The sequence below is a fragment of the Chinchilla lanigera genome, unplaced genomic scaffold (genome assembly GCF_000276665.1).
Source record: "Chinchilla lanigera isolate Chin_1 unplaced genomic scaffold, ChiLan1.0 scaffold00022, whole genome shotgun sequence".
Taxonomy (NCBI): domain Eukaryota; kingdom Metazoa; phylum Chordata; class Mammalia; order Rodentia; family Chinchillidae; genus Chinchilla; species Chinchilla lanigera.
The window spans coordinates 28,152,389-28,172,415 of NW_004955423.1; the positions used below are offsets into that span (position 1 = coordinate 28,152,389).

General features: G+C 58.8%; 1 protein-coding gene across 1 annotated transcript in view; it reads left to right on the plus strand.

Annotated features, from left to right (window-relative positions):
- Window positions 1-10,297: 10,297 nt before the first annotated feature.
- LOC106148514 overlaps window positions 10,298-20,027 on the plus strand; it is an 11,271-nt gene continuing 1,541 nt past the window's right edge. The window contains exons 1-7 of the mRNA XM_013514368.1: window positions 10,298-10,333; window positions 10,399-10,557; window positions 10,902-11,182; window positions 11,272-11,415; window positions 12,303-12,457; window positions 12,621-12,695; window positions 12,837-13,081. Of these exons, the coding sequence (XP_013369822.1) occupies window positions 10,298-10,333; window positions 10,399-10,557; window positions 10,902-11,182; window positions 11,272-11,415; window positions 12,303-12,457; window positions 12,621-12,695; window positions 12,837-13,081 (1,095 nt within the window). The remainder of the gene's footprint in view (window positions 10,334-10,398; window positions 10,558-10,901; window positions 11,183-11,271; window positions 11,416-12,302; window positions 12,458-12,620; window positions 12,696-12,836; window positions 13,082-20,027) is intronic.

A 20,027-nucleotide genomic window follows, 5' to 3' on the forward strand; every position in this document is an offset into this window, starting at 1 on the left:
TGGTCAGTTAAATAAGTTCCAGAAGTTTCCTGCTCCCTGCTCCTCTCCTGAGGCCCCAGAGCCAGGCCCAAGTGGCCTGGGGACTTTGGTTCTGGCTTCCTATGTTGTACACGGCGGGGGGAGGGGCTGCCGTGCACAGCCGAGGACCTGCTCGGCCCTGTCCTCGCTGTGGGCCAGTGTGCTCCCTTCCAGCCTGGGCTTCCCATCTGCCGCGATGCGGGGTCCATGAAGCCGGGAGCCGCACGGCCCGCATGGCGCAGGCCGTGTGCACAGCGGCCACTGTGGTCCAGCTCAGGCTCCGCCCCTGCTCTGTCCTTTTGCTCTGAGTGCCGTGCTGTCCCCGAGTCTCTCTGTGTGAGTCTGTCACGCCCAGGAGTCCTGGGGTCTGAGGCAGGCGGCTCAGTGCAGCGCTGGGGGGCCGGCTGCGATGCAGAGGATGGTGCTGGGGGGCGGCTGCCTGCCTGGGGTGACCGGCAGCTGCTCCCAGACCAGGGCCCCTGCGGCTCCCTGGTGCCTGGCCTGCTCTCCTTGTGAGGGCCTCTGGGAAGCCCTCCTCTCCCTGGAGTCAGCCCTGCTGGCTTTGGACCACCGGGGTGTCCTGCCCAGGACACTAGGACGCTGTGCACAGTGAACTAACTCGATTGCGTACTCCCCGCCTTTCCGCTGGACTGAGCAGCCCCGGAGAGCAGCTTGGTGTGCAGTGGACCATCTGCGTCCTGCCAGCACACCCTAGGGGCTCAGACCTGTGGAGCGGCTGACTCAGTGCACGAGGGCACTCAGAGCTTTCCAGGCGCTGGCCCGTTCAGGAAGGTGGCACGGCTGCGCTACTCCCTCGAATCTCATAGCAGGTCGGTGAGGCCGGGGATGACATCATGTCCAAAAGGTAGTGAATTCAGAGCCCGCTTTGGCATATCCCCTTTCAGAAACGAGAGCATCTTTCAAGTGACTTGGAAAACGCTCAGTGAAAGTGTAAGAAAATATGTGCAATTAGACACAATCAATACAGTTGCCCTTGACGAACGCGTGCGTTCAGGGTGCTAGCGGGGAATTGTGGGAAGGCCTTTCTGGCTCACTGGCCAGCCTGGCTGGGTTTGCCCACAGGGGCTGCTGTGGGGGCGCTCTGATCTGGAGAAACCCCACCGATCTCAGGGGCGGCGAGAACGCAGGGAGCGCAGGCGGCTCTGGGGAGATGTGGACAGAAACGGGAACCCGCAGGGTGCCCTCCTCCTGCTCAGCTCGTACTTCCACAAGTGCTGTTCAGCATCAGGCCCGGGATGGGCTGGGGCCCGCAGGGCACATGCATCCACACACACAGGGACACACGCACACACGCAGGGCACACGCGTCCACGCACACAGGGACACACGCACGTTGATAGCGACGCACAGCCAGCGTGGGATGCCCCAGCCAGGGGCAGGGCCGCCTAGGTTTTGCTCGCTGCGTGCAGCGCCCTCGAGGCAAACAAGCAGCAAGGAGAGGTGGGTGGGACGCTGAGGATGCCCCGTCCGCTGCACCTTCGATGGGGTGCGAGGGGCCGGGACACAACACGCCGGCGAGGCGCTCACAGCTCTGGTGGGAGGAACAGGCTCGTTCACGATGCAGCAGGAGACATGCGCTGAGGCGAGCGCCGGAGGGACCAGCAGAGCCCCAGCAGCCGTGTCCCCCAGGAGCTGCGTCCCCGTTCCCAGAGCCCAGCCTGCCATTGTCCCTTTGCCCGGAGCGGTAGCACTCAGTGACCAGGCCAGCTGTGAGTGGAGCCCTGCGTCCTGCTGTACCCTGGGCAGAGGAGCCACTGTCCCGGGAGGGCAGAGGAAGCGGACAGCTGGTGTGAGGAGCGGGGCTCAGAGCCCAGGGCTGCCCGCACGCGGCCGTCCTGACCGCTGTGGAGGCTTCTGGACCCAGGGCGGCTCTGTGACGTTTGTTGCTCCAAGGTGACCCTGGCAGAGGGGCCAAGCCCAGAACTCGGCACAGCCAGTGGGCGCTTTGCTAAATCTTCACATTTGAAGTACATTTAATTTCAGTGACTTTGTTTTGAACATTCTAAATACTTTTGAGAAAAAGGACCACTCAGTCAATAAAACAAGTGCTGAAATGCCAGTACCCCATTTCACTCTACCCTGCAATCCATAGCCAGCTCAGAGCAGGCGGTCACAGGACGCACGCCACTTCGGTGGGGAGGCTTCCCACTGTGTGTGAGGTGTGCACCCCCCGTCTCCCTGCCCCCTCAGGGCCCGGAGGGCATTTTCAGCTGCAGCTGGGGTCTCAGTAACCCTTCCATGTGCAGAGCAAGGGCTCAGGCGGGAGGGAGGGGCCGGGGGAGACGGCGGGGCGCTAGAAGCTCAGGGCACAGAGCCGGCCGCTCTTCCCTCGCAGGGTGCTGTCCCAAGGCCCTCAGTGATCACGGTGTGCCCAGGCACAGGCTGCCAGCTTTAGTACCGGCAAAGGAAAGATGCAGGCGTGTGGGGAGACGGGTGGCTGCTGGGCTCTGTCAGTACACAGCGGTGAGGCCGTGACAGGAATCCGGGCAGAGTGGAGAATCAGCTCCCAAGTTCATACCCAAGGCTACAAAACACGACCCAGGGGGCCAGGCCCCCACGTGGGGAGATGCAGTCGGGGAGGAAGGGGCTGACAGCCATCCCGTCCCAGGAACCCAACCCCGACCTCTCCACCTCCCAGTGCTCCTGTCTGGAGGAGGGGCTCCCTCCTGTCAAGGGCTGTGCGCCCTGAAACTGGGCCAGTGCGGGGCTCCTGCTCTTGGCAGAGAGGTCTCCAATGTTCACCTTAGAATATTCACAGACGGTAAAGAAGTCTCCATGTGGACTGGGGCATTGCGGCATTTTGTAGTACTGAAGATTGAACCCAGGGTACTTTAATACTGAGCTGCAGCCCCAGCTTTTTCAATACTTAACTTAATTTTCTGTTTTGAGCCAGGGTCCTGGCCAGTTGGCAAGGCTGGCCTCGAACTTGAGATTCTCCTGCCTGGCTCCTGAGTGGCCCTGTGGCGGGCTCTGAGCTCCTGGCCCGAGGCTGCACCCTGTTTCCCAGAGGAGGCCGCTCAGTCCCCGGCGCCCCACAGCGGTCCGAGGATCAGAGTCCCTTGTTGAAAGCGTCTCTGGGCTGCTGGTGTGTTTCGGGCTCACCTGGAGAGCCGGTCCCCTGCAGCCTCTCCCGGGTCTGGAGGGGCCAGGGACGTAGCGACGCGCTTGCTGCGGATAACGAGTCCCCTGTTATGACGGAGCGATCACGATTCTATAAATAACTCCATCAATATTGTGATAATGGCACTTTAAAGAGGCCTGTTTCACGAGTGCGGCGCTAGAGACAGCTGCACTCATTAATTCTGAAGTGCGCCTCCTCCACACACGCCGCCAGGTGTGACAATTCGGCGTTGACTCGCGAGTCTCGATGGTGCTTAGATCAAGGCAAAGGTTAGAGGAACATTGTCAGCCCTCTATTGTGCTTGCCGTAATGAAAGCAAATGATAATAGCTTAATTGGCAGTGGAAAGAAAGAGCAAAACACAGCTTTGTCAGACTCCACACTCACTGGGAGCCCCGCCCCTTAGGAGCGGACTTGTAATTGACAGCAGTCGATCTTTTGATAATTAATTGCAGTAAATTATCACTTGGCACACGGAAGGCATAATTGCAATTAATTTGCAACCTTCCAGCGCAACACTGAATCAGAAACGGCACCGCACGAGTTTTCCAGGGCGGGGATGCAGGAATCCTTCCCTCTGACAGGCGGGGGGCTGGCGGGACTTCCTGTGATCTTTCCACGACCCACGCCTGCTTTCTGGGCTGGGGTGTTTCATGTAGGTTGTGACTGCTGGCTCTGGGCTGTGACAGCCACCACCGGGTCCCTGTGAGCACGGCATGGCCGCTCAGCACGGAACTTCGGGTCTCTCTGAGTCTGACTTTCTGACCTGACTTGCTTCCTGGGAGTGGGAGGTCGAGTTAATTCAGACAGGGCACTGGACTCAGGAAACCATCTTAGTGTGTCTAGTTTACAGTTTTGTCAGCTTTATCAAGACACTGCCATGAAAACTGCACATGCATAAGATACACACCTGATGTGGTGTGTGCATGTAGGGAGGTGACCTCTGCAGTCAAGCTAGTTAACATGCCCGTTAATTCAGACAGGTACCGTGTGTACAGGGTCTACCTGAAGCTCTCTCCTCTCAACAAATGCAAGTATGGGAAGTAGCGGTGTTGCTATTGTCACTATGCTGTACCTCAGAGCTCCAGAGAAGAGTCTTTTCCCCTAACTGAAACTGCATTTGGCCAATTTTCCCCCTACTATGTGTATGTCTGTGCAGTATATAGTATATATTATGTAAGATATGTAGTATATACATGCACATATATACTACACTTGTGTAATATAGTGTGTATGTCTCTCCCTCTCTCTCTCTCTCTCTCTCTCTCTCTCTCTCTATATATATATATATATATATATATATATATATATATATATATATATATATATATTTGAAGTAGTGGGGATTGACTTCAGGGCCTTACACCTATTAGGCAAGTGCTCTCACTGAGCTGCATCTCTAGCTCTTTTTAAGTTTATTTTGAGATCAGATCCTGCTAAATTGCCCAGGCTGGCCTCAAACTTGAGATCCTCCTGCATCAGCCTCCTCAGTAGCTAGGATTACAGGTGTGTGTCTCTGTGCCTGGTGCTCTACTATATTCTTAATTGAATAAATTATAAAAGAGTTTTCCTCAAGATGTTTCCCTTTTCCAGTGCACCCTATTTCTGGGGCGGGGGATGCAGATCGTTATTAAGAATCTTGGTGCAGTACAATTTTACAGTGATTTAATAGATCAATTTTCAATCTAGTTGCTCAACAATTAGCAACAGAAATGAAGAATAAAAAGTACTTTCACAAGGTGCTGGGGAATCATCTACATTTCACCAGAATGCTGGGGAAATCTAGTATCTGTGCCTTGAGAGGCTCACTCTGGTTGCAGTCAAAGCCCAGCGTCTCCTATCCCTGGCACCTCCACCCTGGCCGAAGCGCGCGGTCCCGATGCCCTGCTCCTCCACTCTGTCGCTCACGGCAGAGTTGCGCACAGTGGGTGGTCCCTGGAGAGAGGGACAGCAAGGCTGTGCTCCTGGCCACCGTGTGCAATCTCTCTGGACACCCCTGAAATTGTTCTCGATGTTACAGAGAGTGGAAGACCCCTCTGTCACCCTGGCCTAAGCGTGACGCCTTCCCGGGCGAATGAATCATGCATGCAGAGCTCCTTGCTTCCAGTACCCCCACACCTGGGCCCCCACAAGGTCCTGCAGTTGGGTCAAGTCAGTCCTGACAGCTTTGGCCTGTGAGCCAGCACTCGCAAAACTGGGTGAAGACAGACTGAGCCCCAGGAACTGAACTCCAGCTTTACCGGCTAAACCCGAGACCTGACTGCCATGGTACAAATGGAAGGAGGAGGCCTCCAACAGGAAACAGACGCTTCCCGGGCAGAGGTCACAGACTCGCCCTACTAGCCTCAGAGAAGTTGGGCAAGGACGCGGCCTTCGGAACGGTGGGTTTTGACGGAGGGAGAACCGTGCTAAGCTTAGCTGCTGTCGGAGAAGTGAAAAGATGCTCCTCGCAGGGGACTCACAAGTGGAGGGGAGGTCGGCCGGCAGGGAGAGCAGAGGGCTCAGGCCAGGGTCTGGGGGCCTGCGAGGTCCGGTCCAGCCCGGACGAGAGCTGCGAGCGTCCAGTTCGCTCTAGAACTACTGAGGTTCCTTCCATCATGCGTACATCAACCAACCCCGCTGGAGCCCCGGGGCACCGCCTGCTGAGCCCTCTGCGCCTGCTGCGCCTGCTGCTCAGACCCTGGCGCGGCCTCCCTGGCTGGGCTTTCCCGGGTGGCCAGTCTGCCTCGAGGGCTGGCACTGTCATTTCTTGTTGTGGCTGGCATCTGGGGGAGGGGTGGCAGAGGCTTGGCTGAGGCGCAGGTCTCGGCTGCCCCCACGAGCTCTGGGTGCCACTCGGCTACTCTTGCGCTGTGTTCCAGCCACCAGGCGCCTCGCCTTTGGACATTCTCAGAACCCTGCCATTTTCTCTTATAGCAGTAATAAAGTATTATGTCGACATTCATATCGTCTAATAGGAAGTTTTTCCTTTCTGTTCAGTGCTTTAACCAATTGTTTCTTTTTTAAATGTTATTTTGCAGATCAGAACTTCCAGGAAAATGTTGACTAGTACTTATAACACGTATCGCTGTCTTATTTCTGAATTTTGTTTTTGTTTATTTGAGACAAGGTCTTGCTATGTAGCTCAGGCTGGCCCATCCTCCTGCCTCAGCCTCCTAAGTGCCAGGACCACAGACGTGCACTACCATGCCTGGCCTTTTCCCTGAATTTTTAATGTTACACCTTTCAGGATCTTTCTTGCTGAAATTTTTGAAAAGGTGGTATTTGTTTATAGCTTGTAAAGCTCTGTATTTTAAAAATTATCAATAAATACTGAATTTAATTAAAAATTGCTTTAAAATAGTTCTAAAATATTTGAACTGATGGAAGAATTGAAATTCAGCTCCACGATTTGCCGAATCACTGAGGCAGCAGTGCAATCCTGGGGAGCAGAAGTGGAGACCGCTGGGGGTGAGGGTGGTAGAGCCCCTGACCAGTGGGATGGAGGCCCTGGGCTTGGGCCCCTGCACTGGGCCAAAAGGTAGGGCTGGATCTATAGCCCTTTGGGGAGATGGCACATTTGAAAAGGACCTAGTCATCAGGTATGGGGGTGCCAGGTCATTGTCCCCAGTGTGCTGGGAGGCTGAGGCAGGAGGATCACAAGTTTAAAGTTAGCTGGGTGAGACCCTGTCTCAAAACAAGAAGTGAAAAGGCTCAGTGTGAAGGCCCAGTGCTGAGGTGATGCACCAGCTGTAGTTCCCAAGGTGCCTCTGGCTCACACAAGTCAACAGCACACACCTGTGGGTTCCTCAGCGCACGCGGAGGCACAGGCACTGCGCTGCCCGGGGCTGCACTGCCCGGAGCAGGTGGGAGACCCGGGCTCTACACTCAGCCTCCCTTGGCCGCCTCTGCCCAGTTCGCAACGGGCTCCAGCGTCCACAGGGCAGCGGGTGCTGCCTCCCTCCCCTTCTCCAGCATCCTGCTCCCGGCTCCTGGTGCCACCAGCAGGGGCACAAGGAAAGGCGGGGGGCTGCAGGCAGGCTGCCTGGAGGAGGCGCACCGTGCCCCTGGAACTGGCCGTCTTCCTTCCGAGCCCGCCTGGTGGAGCCGTCCCTGGGAACCCAGGGCCGCGCTGCCGCCACCCGGCTCCAGCCAATCCTGCTCCAGTCTCTGGTCTGCTTGTGGTGATGCTGGAAGTTGGGCCCAGGCCTCACGCCTGCTAACAGGTGGTCCCCACAGGGCCACAGCCCAGCCCCGGATCTCTTCTGGCAGGTTTGGCTTGAAGAAAAGTTGTCGCTGCAAACCAGAGCAGAGCAGAGCAGACCACGGCATCTCCCTCTGACCAGCCCAGCCTGCCTGTCTCTGGCACAGGTGACTGGCTAGAGGGGAGGCAAAGCGGGATGTGGGGTGCATGACTCCAGGGCTGAGGCTGGGTCTGCTGCCCCTGGCTGCCCCTCCCACCCCACCTCGTCTCCTCCCGGAGGAAGCCTCTCTCTGAGGTCCTGGAGGTGGCAGGGGGCCCGTTCTCCGTTTCCTCACGCGGGGAGGTGTGCAGACCCTCTGGTTCCTCCCGGTCTTTGGTGGGGGCCCTGTCTAGACCACCTGGAGCGGAGCCGGTGTGTGTCATCCCTGCTGTCCTCGGGCGTCAGCAGTGGCAAGAAAGCTGACTGTTCCCGAGCTGCCTTTGCGTTTCACTGTGAGGGGAAGCAGTCCTCCTTTTCCCTCTGGCCTCTGGACTTCACCAGTTGCGCTTTGCTCTTGAGAGTAAGGGCGTGCAAGCTTGAGGGGGATTTCTGGTAACTGCCAAAGCCAGGCCAGCACAAGGCACTCAGGAGGAGGAAGGAGAGGTGCAGCGAGCGTCTGACCTGTAGGCAGAGTCAGCAATGTCTCCAGTGTGAATGAATGACCGTGACTACGTCTTATCTCTTGGCAGTGAGCTCCGAGCAGCCTGGCAGGCCTGGAAAATCTGATTCTCTGGTGTTCTCTCTGGAGAAAGATCCAGGCTGGCTCAGCTATGCCCCTCCACCCGTTCAGTAGAGCAGAGTCCACGCAACTGCAGCTCTGGGGGCCAGAAGCACCCAACCCTCGGGACAGCGGAGCTGCACTCAAGTCTGCGGTGCTGAGCTCTAGCTCACTAGAATCCCCTCAAGACCCTCTGCCTGTGTGTCAGGTCCCTGTCACCTGTAGAGGTATGAGCTTCCTGCTGTCCTGATCCCCCAGAAAGCCACCTCAAGGGGTCTCGGCTTGTTGGTGGCTCCCAGCTGTGGGGCAGGGAGGGATTTGCTTGAAAAAATCTTGTTTCTGCAACGTTGCTGTGAATTTAACACATGGAGCTCAGCATCCTTCCTGTCCCCCGCGTGTGCTGCTACTGCTGAGGACACAACAGCAAACGGAGCTGAGCTCTCTCCAGCCCTTCCTGGACGCCAGCCTGAATCCACCAGTGTGGCAACTGGACGAACCTCCCCCGTCTTTAGAAATCAAACCCCACAGAGACAGCCAGGAACTGCGAAGAGCACGAGGCGCTGGGTGGGGCCCGCACCGGCCGGGGAGCCAGCCTGGACTGCAGTGAGGCGTGGGACTGAGGCCGCCCGCACCCGCGCCCGCTCCTGCCTTTGCTGAGTCTGCACTCCTGGGCCTGTCATCGCTCCTGGAGGGGACGCAGAGGGACGTGTCCTGCCTAGCAAGGAGGGTGCAGCCTTGCCTCTGTCTGAGGAGGTGCCACTGGCAGTCGGCTCTTGGGCTCTGCCTTTCCCATTGCTTGAAAGATGGCCGAGACCGAGGCTAGGTCAGGGCACGGGGCCGGGCCAGGGCCAGAGCTCTCGGGTGAGCAGGAGCAGGGTCTGGAGTGCTGCTCTGGCCCGGCTCCGCCTGGTGCTTGCTGAGTGACCTCAGAAGCACCCCCTACCCTGGACTCTGAAAGGCAGCTGTCCCCATCCTGCTGTGTGGAGCCCAACATTCTTTGCATACAGAGTTCGGCCACAAAGAAGCAGAAGATCTGGCCCTAGAGAGGAGGAGGCACTCGCGGCCTCTTCCAGCACCCTGGACGCGGCCCCAGCAGGAACGGTGCCGGGAGATGGGGACACGAAAGGAAAACTCCCGCCACAAATAAATCCCCGGCAACCTCTCTTAATCTCTGAGAGTTTCAAGATTTAAAATGTACTTTTAAAAAAACCTGCAGCTCTCAGCACATAGAGACTACTTTAAATTATTCAGGTTTCTTCCACCCACAAATCACCCGCACGGTCCATTCTAAATAAAAAGCCAGCAACTCTGCACACCGGGTCCCCTCCTGTGGCCGTGGATGAGGCATTAACCCGCACCGGGAGGAAATCATACTGGTGATTTTCAAATTACACTCATTTTAGAAAATAACTTACGTAAATGGATTTGACCCAGTGCAGCCTGTGTATCTCTCCTCATTGAAATTCAGGGCTAATATTTTTTTCTGCCAGCAAGTGTTGGAAACAAAATCACTTTGAGCCGAGAGTACTTAAAGTAACACTTTGGAATCTTTCCTAAAATCTGTAGTACCCTTCAAGGCCTTTGCTCTTTATAATGCGCAGCACAGACACCCTGCCCTCTGCTCCCAGCCCTTGGTCACGCCAGCCCTCTGACCGAGCCACAGCGCCCCAGTCTCCTAAGGCGACCCACAGGCTCCTTCCCAAGAAGAGTGGGGCTGCTGACCGCGGGTGGCACGGAGCTGGGAGCACCTTGGCCCTGTGAGCACAGCTCAGGCGACCTGGTGGGGGGTTGGGCGTGGTCCTAGCCCGGAGCTGATGTTCTGGCTGACTGGGCTTTTGTGTCTCCCTTGTCCAGAGGGGAGTCCAAGGGCATTTGCTGAGCACCTGGAGTCCAAGGGCATTTGCTGAGCACCCTCGCTTCAGCCTGCCTCGGAGGAGGTCCTGGCCAAAGGTTGCAGCGGGTGGTGGGAAGGGAGAGAGTGGAGGGTGAGCAGGAGAGGGTGCAAGGCCCGGGTCTTCCTGGGGAGGCCGAGCCGCCGGGCAGCAGAGACCCTGCAAGGGTGCGGCAGGGACAGGGACGGCGCAGGCTGAAGGCCGGGCCAGCACCAGAGGGCTCGCCTGTGCTGTGCTGGGAACACAGGGTTCCTTCTTGGGGACCGGAGGCCACAGGAAGGGTAGCTGTGGCGGCAGACTTCGCCGATGTGCTGGAAGCAGACGCTCAGCAGTGCTCAGATGGTGCTTCGAGCTCAGCCCTCTGTTTGGGGCCTCCCGGGGGCCTGTGGGTCTCCGCTTCCCCCCAGGGGGGCCTGATTCAGAGCCCTGTGCTGAGGAGAAGGAGCCTGGCCAGCTCGGGGCGGCTCGTCACGCTGCCCCGTGTGGTCCCAGACTCACGAGCAGCCTCGGCGCGGGGCCAGGCCCTGTGCAGTCTCAGGGCTGGGTGCTCCCGCGGGCAGGGCCAGGTGTGCAGGGCTCTCCCAGGAGGAGGCAAGCGCATGCCTCCTCCCGTCCTCCGGCGTGGGCCGTGTGCTGGGCATCTCAGCCAGCGCAGCCGCGTGGCCGGCGGGGGCAGCCGGCTGATTTACGGCAGTGGGCAGATTTGCTTTAATATCGCAACTCGGGAAAGTCGGGCCTCTTAAATAACAGGCCCTGCAGATTTACGGCCGTGCAGTGTGCGCTGCTGCCGTCTCCGACCCTGGCCAGCGCTTTCTCTGGAAAGCTGAAGTCAGCAACTTGAGGGGAAATAGATGCCGAGCAGCGCGGCAGCCCGTCAGCTCCTTCCGCTCTGCCCTTCCCCTCCTCCGAGAGGCTGCAGCTCTGGGGACTCTCGGCGGGCGGCACGGGCCGAGCCTGGGGTTCTGGGGGCCAAGGCTGCAGGAGGAAGCATGGGCTTGGCAGAGTGACTCTGGAGGTGCCCGGGAGCCCCCACAGAAGGCCTGGGGAGCCCAGAGCTCCAGCTCCCAACGCTAAGGAGCAGGAGTCATCCCACTGGGCCGGAGCGGTTCCTGGCCCCAGCCACTGTCCCTGTGCCTTGCTTATCGTGGCCCCGGAAGCAAAGGCTGGCATCCCCCTTCTTACAGGTGGCAAGTGTGGTGTGGGTATCACCCAGGCCCTGGGGCTCGGGGGAAATGAGATCGAGTGTGACCCCATCACCCAGCTCTCCTGCCCACCTCCAGACCGCTGAGTCCCGAGCAGACCGGCCGTCATGGCATCGGCAAGGGACGTGCACCACTGCATGGATGTCCCAAGCGTGGCTCCCACGTCCCCCTCGTCCCCCCAGCCCTGCTAGAGGGCGCTGTCACGGCCAGGCCACTCCCCGGGTAAGGAGGCCAAGACTCTCAAGCTTGGGTGGCTGGGGAACGCCCGAGATCCGCCCGGGGCACTTCCCAGAGGTCAGCCTGGGGCTGAACCTCTCCGCTTGCCCTGTCAGCAAAGACAGAGGTGGACGAGGAGGAGACCTGTCAGGATCTGTTGTCCTCACCACTGCGGGGCGGGGACGGGGGCGGGGGCGGTCAGTCCCCTTGGTGAGAATGAGGACTGACTGAGACTCTGGAAGCTGCAAAGAAGGAGCGGCCCGGCTCTGAGCCCTGTGGGCAAGGCCACGGTGTGGTGCTGTGGGCTGGTGGGAGGACTTGGCCTGTGCTTGTGTTGAGACTGAGCACGCCCAGGAACTGAGGGCGGATGACTTTCTCTCTTTTCTCCGTGTTGGGGATCAAGCCCAAGGCCTTCACGTGGAGCTGCATCTTTCTTAGTTTTTATTTTGAGACAAAATCTTCACCAAGTCACTAAATTGCTCAGGTTGGCCTTGAACTTGCACCCTCCTGCCTCAGCCTTCCAGTGTGCTGAGCTTACAGGCATGCTCTGCCACGCCCAGCTCGGGTGACATGTTAGCGGGATCGTGGCAGTGCTGAGAGAACACCATGCAGTGATATGTCAGCCTGCTTTCTGCTGTAACAGAAACCAGAGCGCGTCGTGTGTGATGAACAGATTGTCTGTCCCGGACTCTGGTGGCACCAGGGCCTCCTTGGGATCTTCCCGTGAGGAAGGCAGAGACGGAAGGAGGCAGCGAGGGCTGCACTTCGTTCGCGGCAGCTCTCTCCCAGGTGGCGACGTGGACGTCCGCGAGGCAGGGCCTTCGTGACCATCACTGCTCTTGAGCCGCAGCCTCCCAGCTCTGCTGCTGGGGTGGTGAGGTTTCCGCACACAGCCCTGGGGCACGGCGACGTCTGCAGCGAGGCCCACAGGGCGGTGCCGGCTGCTCTGGGTGGACTGTGAGAGCGGAGGGCGGGGGCACCCCTGCCCCCGGCGGGCTGTGTGGGGTGGTGACGGTGCTGTCACCCGACGTGGCCCAGACACCTGAGTGTAAGCCCTGCAGCGGCCACCACAGATGTGTGAGGAGACCGGAAGGCCGGAGTCAAACCCAGGAGACAGCAAGGAACGCTCGGGGGCAGCACTGCATCCAAGGCTGGGAGTTCCTCTGGCAGAGCTTCAGTCTCTGGAGGCCCCTTCTGTCTTCCCTGTGCAGACGTTTCCGGACCCGAGGAGGCCGTCATCTCGTGCCTCGCCGAGCGACAGGATTTACGGCATCCTCTTGTGCCAGGCCTAAATCAGGCCCTGTGATGTTGACACTGTGCTGAGCAGAGCCCAGCTGGGATCCTCGGTGACGGACGGGGTTTTCCTCAAGCCTAGCGCGGTTAATAACAGCTAGACTTTCCCACGTGATTTCCGGGGGCGTGGACAGAACACTGCCTGTCCGTGCACGTGCAGCGCGGCGCGGTTCCTCTGTGCTCCGGCCACTCTCTCGTTTCTGTGCATCTGCTCCTGGCACCAAGGACGGGTCCGCCAGCACCGTCACTGAGGACTGCCTTTCGGAGGTGTGCGCCACGCCTGGTATCGCCTTCCTGGATCAGCGGGAGAGGACGTGTTTGCCTGCGCAGGGGGTCTCGGGCCGAGAGATGCATCCTGTGCTGCCCCTGTGACACCCAGGTGAGACTCGGGACTGGCAGGTGAAACACACGGCGGCCTTTCCCTGTGCGTGCGTGCGACGCTTGGCATCAGGGCAAATCCCACTGGGCGCTTTCAGGCCAGAAAGGACAGGGTGCAAATTCACGCCATGTGACTTAGGAAGCTTCGACTTGAGCCTGTGGGCCAGGTGAGCCATGCGCGTGCCCTCGAGGGCTCGCCAGGAGGAGTCAGGGGCTTGAGCTTCTCCCCGTCCCACGAGGGTGGCCGCACACAGCTGCCGTCTGCAGCACAGATGTCCACTAAGCACGGGGAGAGGCGGCCATGCCAGACCCTCTGGTCGGAGCCCGAGCTCTCTGAGCGGCCACACTGACCCTGTCACCTCTGCCCCCTGCGCGGTCTCTCCCCCGCCACGCCCTTCCCGCCTCCACGCACATCGCCAGGGCGGTGTTTTAAAAACATGGACGGGGCCGCGTGCGCTGCTCACTCCGGGCTGTGGGCTTTCCTTGCAGGGCGGCCCTGCCCCCTCCCTCCCCTCCTGCCCGCCTGCCCCAGCAGCCGCACTGGCTGGTGTCTTCCACGTTTCTTCTCGCGGCAGGGGCTTTGCCTGTGCTACTGCATCTGCTGAAATGTTCCCTGCGCCCTGTCTTCCCTCCTGTCTGGGCCGCTGCAGGAATGCCCATCACTGCCAGGCAGCCCTGTGTGCGGGCAGCCGCTCCCTCTCCTGCCCGCCACTCTCCACCCCTCTCACCCCTTTCCCTTGAGCTTCTAGCTGTCAGTGTTGTGTGACTGAGTGAATGTCCTTGTGTGTCCCTTGTGTTGGGATATCAGCTCATGAGTTTGTTCACAGCCTTAGCGCCTCGCGCAGCCCCGTACACAGCAGCCTTAAAACACCTCCTTCCCTCACACCAGAACATTCCCACCAACCCCGCCACTTTCTGAAGCAGCTCTGGAGACCTCTTTCCTGAGAGTCTTTATGAGGTGTGGTAAGGAACACAGAGGACTCCCACACTGCTTCAGAAAGTGGCCGGGACGAGGCATGCGTGTGTTCTGAGTGAGCGGAGGATTTTGACAAGGGGTTCCTGGCAATGTGTCTTTTACCGTAATAAACTTCAAGGACATAAACATTCACTGTATTTCTGGTCACCCTTCGTATATCCGTGGTGAATAAAACATGGCCTACCCTACGAGACTCAGTGCTGAAAGCAAAAATGGCACCACTGCCCCAGAGCGTCCGCGGATTCCCTCTTTGTGTCACAGGTGGGCCAGCAGGTTCCGGCTGGAACTTTGCCACCCTCCGCAGCTCTGCCCGGCTGCCTGGACCCTCAGAGCCCCCACAGGCACACTGCAGGCTCGGCAGCTGCAAGGATGCATGGCTTCCCTGCTGCCCCTCCACCCTGCTGCCACCCTGCTGCCGCGCCCTCAGTCCCCGTCCTCCAGGTAGGAGCACAGAGTGCTGTGTTTGGAGCTCACCTTCGGGGCCGCCTTTGACTCCAGGCAAAACGAGTGGTGTGATTCCTGTCGGCGGACCGGTGATGCGGCCCAGCCCAGACCATGACCCACAGCCTGATCCCGGGTTGAGGACGCACTGAAGCCAGACACCGATCCTGAAGCTCACTTCACAAAGAATTTTTTAGTGTCACAACCTCTTACCTGCCGGCCTTTGGGTGCGTTCTGAGTGGCATTTTGCCAACATGCGGTGGCAGCAGCTTGCACCTCCAAGGCCTTGCTTGGGTTACTTTATAGGCCGTTTAAATGCACTTTTTAAAGAAGTCCTAATTGAAAACAGACCTCTCTCCTCGTCGGTATTGGTGAACAGAGCCTCACAGGGGTGGGAGGAAGATGAATTCACAGAAACTTTTCTGGATAGAGCAAGATTTGGCCTTCGCCACCATTCTGGTGCTTCTGCGTGGCCGTCCCTCAAGCTGGCTGCTCAGGGGCATGGTGGCCCAGAACACCCTGCCCGAGAATCTGCGGCAAGCATCCAGCCGCCCCGGACACCAGCGGCTTTGGGGGCTCCCACTCCCAGGGTGTGGGGGACACTGTGGCTTGGGGGACAGGGCAGCGCACTGAGGAAGGGTGTGGGCACTCGGGGAAGGGGTGCTGTCACCAGTGTGGGCAGGGCGGGGTCCCCTCTGGCCAGGTTGCCTCGTCTCCCATGTTAGCCACAGTTCTTGTCTTGCCGGTCCCCCTGGGAAGTGTCTGCAGGACCTCAGAGAGCCCCTGCTGCAGCCCCTTGCAGTGGAGCAAGTTGGCGCCCCAGCTACAGGGGAAGAACCGGCCACCCCCATGGGTGGAGCAAGGAGCACCCACGCGATGAGTCTCAGGCAGGAGGTTTGGGCTGGGGGTGGCAAGGCCAGCTCTCAGGGTGTGAGAAGGGGGAGTGGGCTGGGGGTGGGGGGACGCCTGGCTCCCAGACACTGCTGACCTCTCCTCCCACACAGTGGGCTGGGGCCGCCCCACCCACGTGCTGTCCACCTCAGCTCTGCAGCCTGCCGGGAGCACTGTCTGCCCTGCCCGCAGCCTCTCTTCCCCTCGTGTGGCGTCTGTCCCCTGCTGTTCGGACACACGGAAGCCCCCGCATGGCACAGCAGGTCATAGGGCCTGAGAAATCTCTCGGGCACCGTCTTGGCGCTGCATCTGGAGTACGCTATGGTGCGTGCCAGTGACCCTCAGGCCGAGCCCCTGAGCTACAGCAGGGTCCCCAGGCAGACCCACTGGAGGTGGGGGTCTAGGAGAGGCTTCCCTCATGTGGGGCGAGTCCTGCACAGGCCAGGGGACCCAGCCTCGCCGCTCTCTGTTTTGTGGCCACAAAATGAGGAGCTTAGTGCCACGAGGGCCCCACACTGGGAGCCTGCATGGGCGGAACCTCCAAGCGTGAGCTGCGCAGCCTTGTCCTCGCTCAGCTGGCCACCTCGGCCTTGTGCTGTGCCGGGGGATGGGAAGCTGGCTGACGGCCCTGCAGCACCTGGAACGGCCGCGGTCTGGGCCCCCTGCTCTGTGAGCTGGCGCAGCCCCACCACCTGTGTGGAACTAAGGCTCTCAGGGCGGCACTGCTGCGCTCTCCGAGCCCTCCTCGCTCGTCCCGGCCCGGCCTCCTCAGAAGGGCCTTGGCTTGGCCTTGGCTGTGCGCTCTGGAGCCCGTGGCCTCTGCCTGGTTTCCTGGCTGGTGTGAGGGCCCGGCTCCCACAAGCTTGGCTCTGTGACACTGGCCCAACCGCGTCTGCTCCAGACGGCACCACACAGGCCCTCTGCGCACATCTGGCCCCTTGAATTGCCACCTGGAGTCCCCAGTCTGTCCCTGGAACGCTGGCCAGCCCTGGCCAAGGAGCGCCCGGGCCGGAAAAGAGAGCTGTGGCTGCCCCAGAGCCAGCTGTTAGCAGTGGCATGAATTTTGTGAGGTGATTATTAAAAATGGGATTATACCAATTTCTAGTTAAATAATGTCTATTCAAAATAGAGTTAATGAAAACTAGATACTTGCTTTTGAAGGACCTTCCTGCCTCTGGTGGTGTCTCTGCCCCTGACCGCATCACATCCATCGTGACCAGGGCTGGAGGCTCACACCAGGGGTGCTCCTGCCCCTTCCAGCTCTTCTGTGACATCAGTACCAGCAGCCTGGATGCCACAGAGAGGGCTTCCTTCCCCTGGAGGGCAGTGGGGACGCAGGCACAACACCGCACAGGCTCCCCGGGAGGCCCAAGGTGCTGCCCGGCTTCTGATAAGGGCACCACCCACAATCCCTGCCTCGCCAGCTCTGTCCCTAGCTGGACTGTCGCAGGTTGAGGCTGGGGACCAGTCTTCCCCTTCCCTTGGGGCCCTGGCCCAGATCTCCAGAGCAAAAATGGGAATGTAGCCTCGGTAACATCAAGCCCTCCTGGCCCTGACCGGTGACCTCACAGGTGACAGGTGGAGAGGGTCCATGGGAGCCAGGGACATAACCCATGTGACCACTGCTTTACACCCACACGGGATGAAGCACCACACGGGTGCTTCATCAAAGCACCACCGGAGATGAAATCGCTCTACCAGGAACACGCTGTCTTCTACCACAGAGAAGCGAGGCAGCTTCTCTCAGCAGTGGTCATCTTTCCACGTCAGAGTAGGCATGTGTTTGGGTCTGGTGGAAAGAAGGCTCACATTTTGGGGTGAGGTGAGCAGGGGGTAAGTGGTTTAAGGGCGCTGAATGCGCTACACAGCACGGGCTCCAGGGTGGATGGTCCAGGTGAAAGTCTGCGCTTGAGGCCTTTGCCTGGTCTGCCCTGGACATCTACACAGCAACCAGGACTTGGCAATGCTGGGAATTGCTAGGAGCCTAGGAAATAATAAATAGCCCTGGACTTGGAGCATTAATAAATTTCAGGTAAGGACAACTAGTTAACACTTTCCAGAGCGTCTCAGAAAACCTTTGGAATGACCTTTCACGTTTAGAACTCACTTTCCTATGTTTCATAACTAAACAGCCTGCAAGTGGCTTGGCCCTGGACCTTCCTTTTTTCTAGTAGGCAGCCCCGAGAACTTCTTCACTTGGCTGTCAACCTGGGCACCACCTCTCAGGAATAATCCCAGGCTCTGGAGGAGAAGGGGCCATGCTTTGTGCTTATGTGGAAGAAGCAGGATTTTCCGCAGGAGCCCAGGTGCTGGGTCACTACCAGGAGACCCCTCTCTCTCAAGGGTGTCACTGGGTCAACTTCATCAAAGCACCACTGGAGATGAAATCGCTCTACCAGGAACACGCTGTCTTCTACCACAAAGGTTGGGACAACCAGGATCTGCAGGGCCCATCGATCTGAATTTATTTTAAACATTGCCTCCAGCAAGCTGCTGGCTTGATTTCTAAAATAGTCATTTTAATCTTGTAGCAGCAAACTGTGGACACTTGTCCCACGTCTGTGGCTCTCCCTGTGAAGTCGGAGCCAGGCACTGAAGTACCTTGATACAAAGGAAGGCACTTTTATTGTTATTGTGACAAAATAATGCTCATGCTGGCCAACACTTATCAGAGAATGGCTGCCAGCCAGGCTCGCTCTAGGAAATGTGTGTGCGAGAATCATGCAGTTCTTTAGGAGCTGGGTTCTGTGATCACGATTCCAGTTTTCACCGGAGGGTAAGTAACCCGCCCAAGGTCATGCAGCTTCTGTGGAGCCATGCAGGAGCTGTGCAGGCTGCAGAGCAGGTCAGGGCGCAGGGAAGAGCTCGGGTCCAGAATGGCGCAAGGAAGGTGTCCAGCATGGGCCCGTTCCCACCAGAAGGCGCACGGTGCCAGGAAGCGTTTGTTCAGTTCTGCCACCTGTGCTACTAGGTTCTGAGCGCTTGCTGTGGGTGGCAGTGAAAAGAGTTTGATGTATAAAGGCACCGGGGATGCCATGGTGGAGTGGGCATTCAAGCCCAGACGTGACTGAGTCACTAGACCACGCCACGCAGGCAGCCGGTCAGCCGCGGAAAGTCTGCACACTGGTCACTCAGAGCTGGGCCCATGTCCCCGCAGAGAGGAGCGACACTGCCCGCGACACTCACCTGTCTCCTGCGTGCACCACAGTGGGGTAGCCCCTGCCTCTGGTTCCCTGAGGATTATCAGAGCCCAGCCCTTGTCCAAGGCCCAGGCAGCATTCAAGCACCCGCGGGAAAGGGGCACGTTACAGTCACACTTCTCTCATCCTGACGACTTGGCAGCTATTACCACCTGTGCCTGAGCTTGGCCACTCTCAGAGCCGTGGCACAGGGGCGGCAGAGGGCCGCACTGCAGGAACCTAAGAACAAAGTGATCACAGAGACCCTGAGCGCGCATTAGGGTGTGGCCCCACTGGGCTGCTGGAGGTCTGCTTGTTCACTGCCCTGTCTTCAGCAGTTTGAGGGGTGCCTGTGCTCCCGTCCCTGTGCCCCCCTAGGCCTCATGTGTCTGAGAGGAGATGAGCTGTGGTGCTGAGTTCCTGGGGGTAGCCTGGGGTGCGGGGGGGCACTTGCTGTGAGGGGTGACTGTCCCCGTGGCAGCAGGTGTGAGCCCAGCTACACATGAAGCCCTTCGCCTTCCGAGCTCAGCATGGTCCCCTGCCTATTGCACAAGTCCCAAGGCCCAGAGTCCGCTGAGAAGCTCGCGGGTCCCCTTCTGCCTGAGTTACCGGGCTCCCTCTGCTGCGGTTGATACATTGTGCCAACTTGAGGAGTCCAGAGGCTTGGCTAAGTGACTCAGCAGTCCTGAGCCTGCGCAAGAGGAGGGCACAGAGACGGTGAGGGTGTGGACAGGGTAGCCAGCACACAATGTAAGGGAGGCAAGAGGTGCTGCTCCCCCTTTGTGCTCTTGCTGCTTTTGCAGTCTTCTGCCGCCTTGAGCTGTTGCCCGGTTGCCATGCCACCCTGCCTTGGAGCCAGCCGATTATGGACTGAAACCGCCACAGACTGTGAGCCAAATAAACCTTTCCTTCCTTAATTTTGGGCATCAGGTATTTTGTCTCAGCAACAAAAGAAAAGTAACCAAGACGGGCCCTGGACAGGCACCAGGCAGGGGTCCCCCAGGCACTTCCCGAGCCCTGTGCGGGGCCAGCTGCTGAGTGGCTGGTGTGGGTCAGGCCCAGATGGCAGACACGGGTGTTTCCGGGAAAAGGCTGGTCACACCGCAGATGCTCGCCAGGACTGAGGAGAGTGAAAATACTGCACAGGACACAGACCAGGGCTCCCTGAGGGGAGACAGCCCGGTGTAAGGAGCCGGGTCACACGCGTGGCCCTGCTGGGCGGAGACTTCGAGTGTGTGTGACAGGAGGGTGTGAGCGTGTTTGTAACAAGGGAAGGGGTGAATGTGTGTGTTAGAGGGTGTGAGTATTGTGAGCATGGGTGTAACAGGGAGGGTGTGAATAAGTGTGATAGGGAGGGTGTGAGTGTGTGAATGTGCATGTGTAACAATGGAAGATGTGAATGTGTGTATGTTAGTGTGAGTATTGTGAGGATGTGTGTGACAGGGAGAATGTGAGTGTGT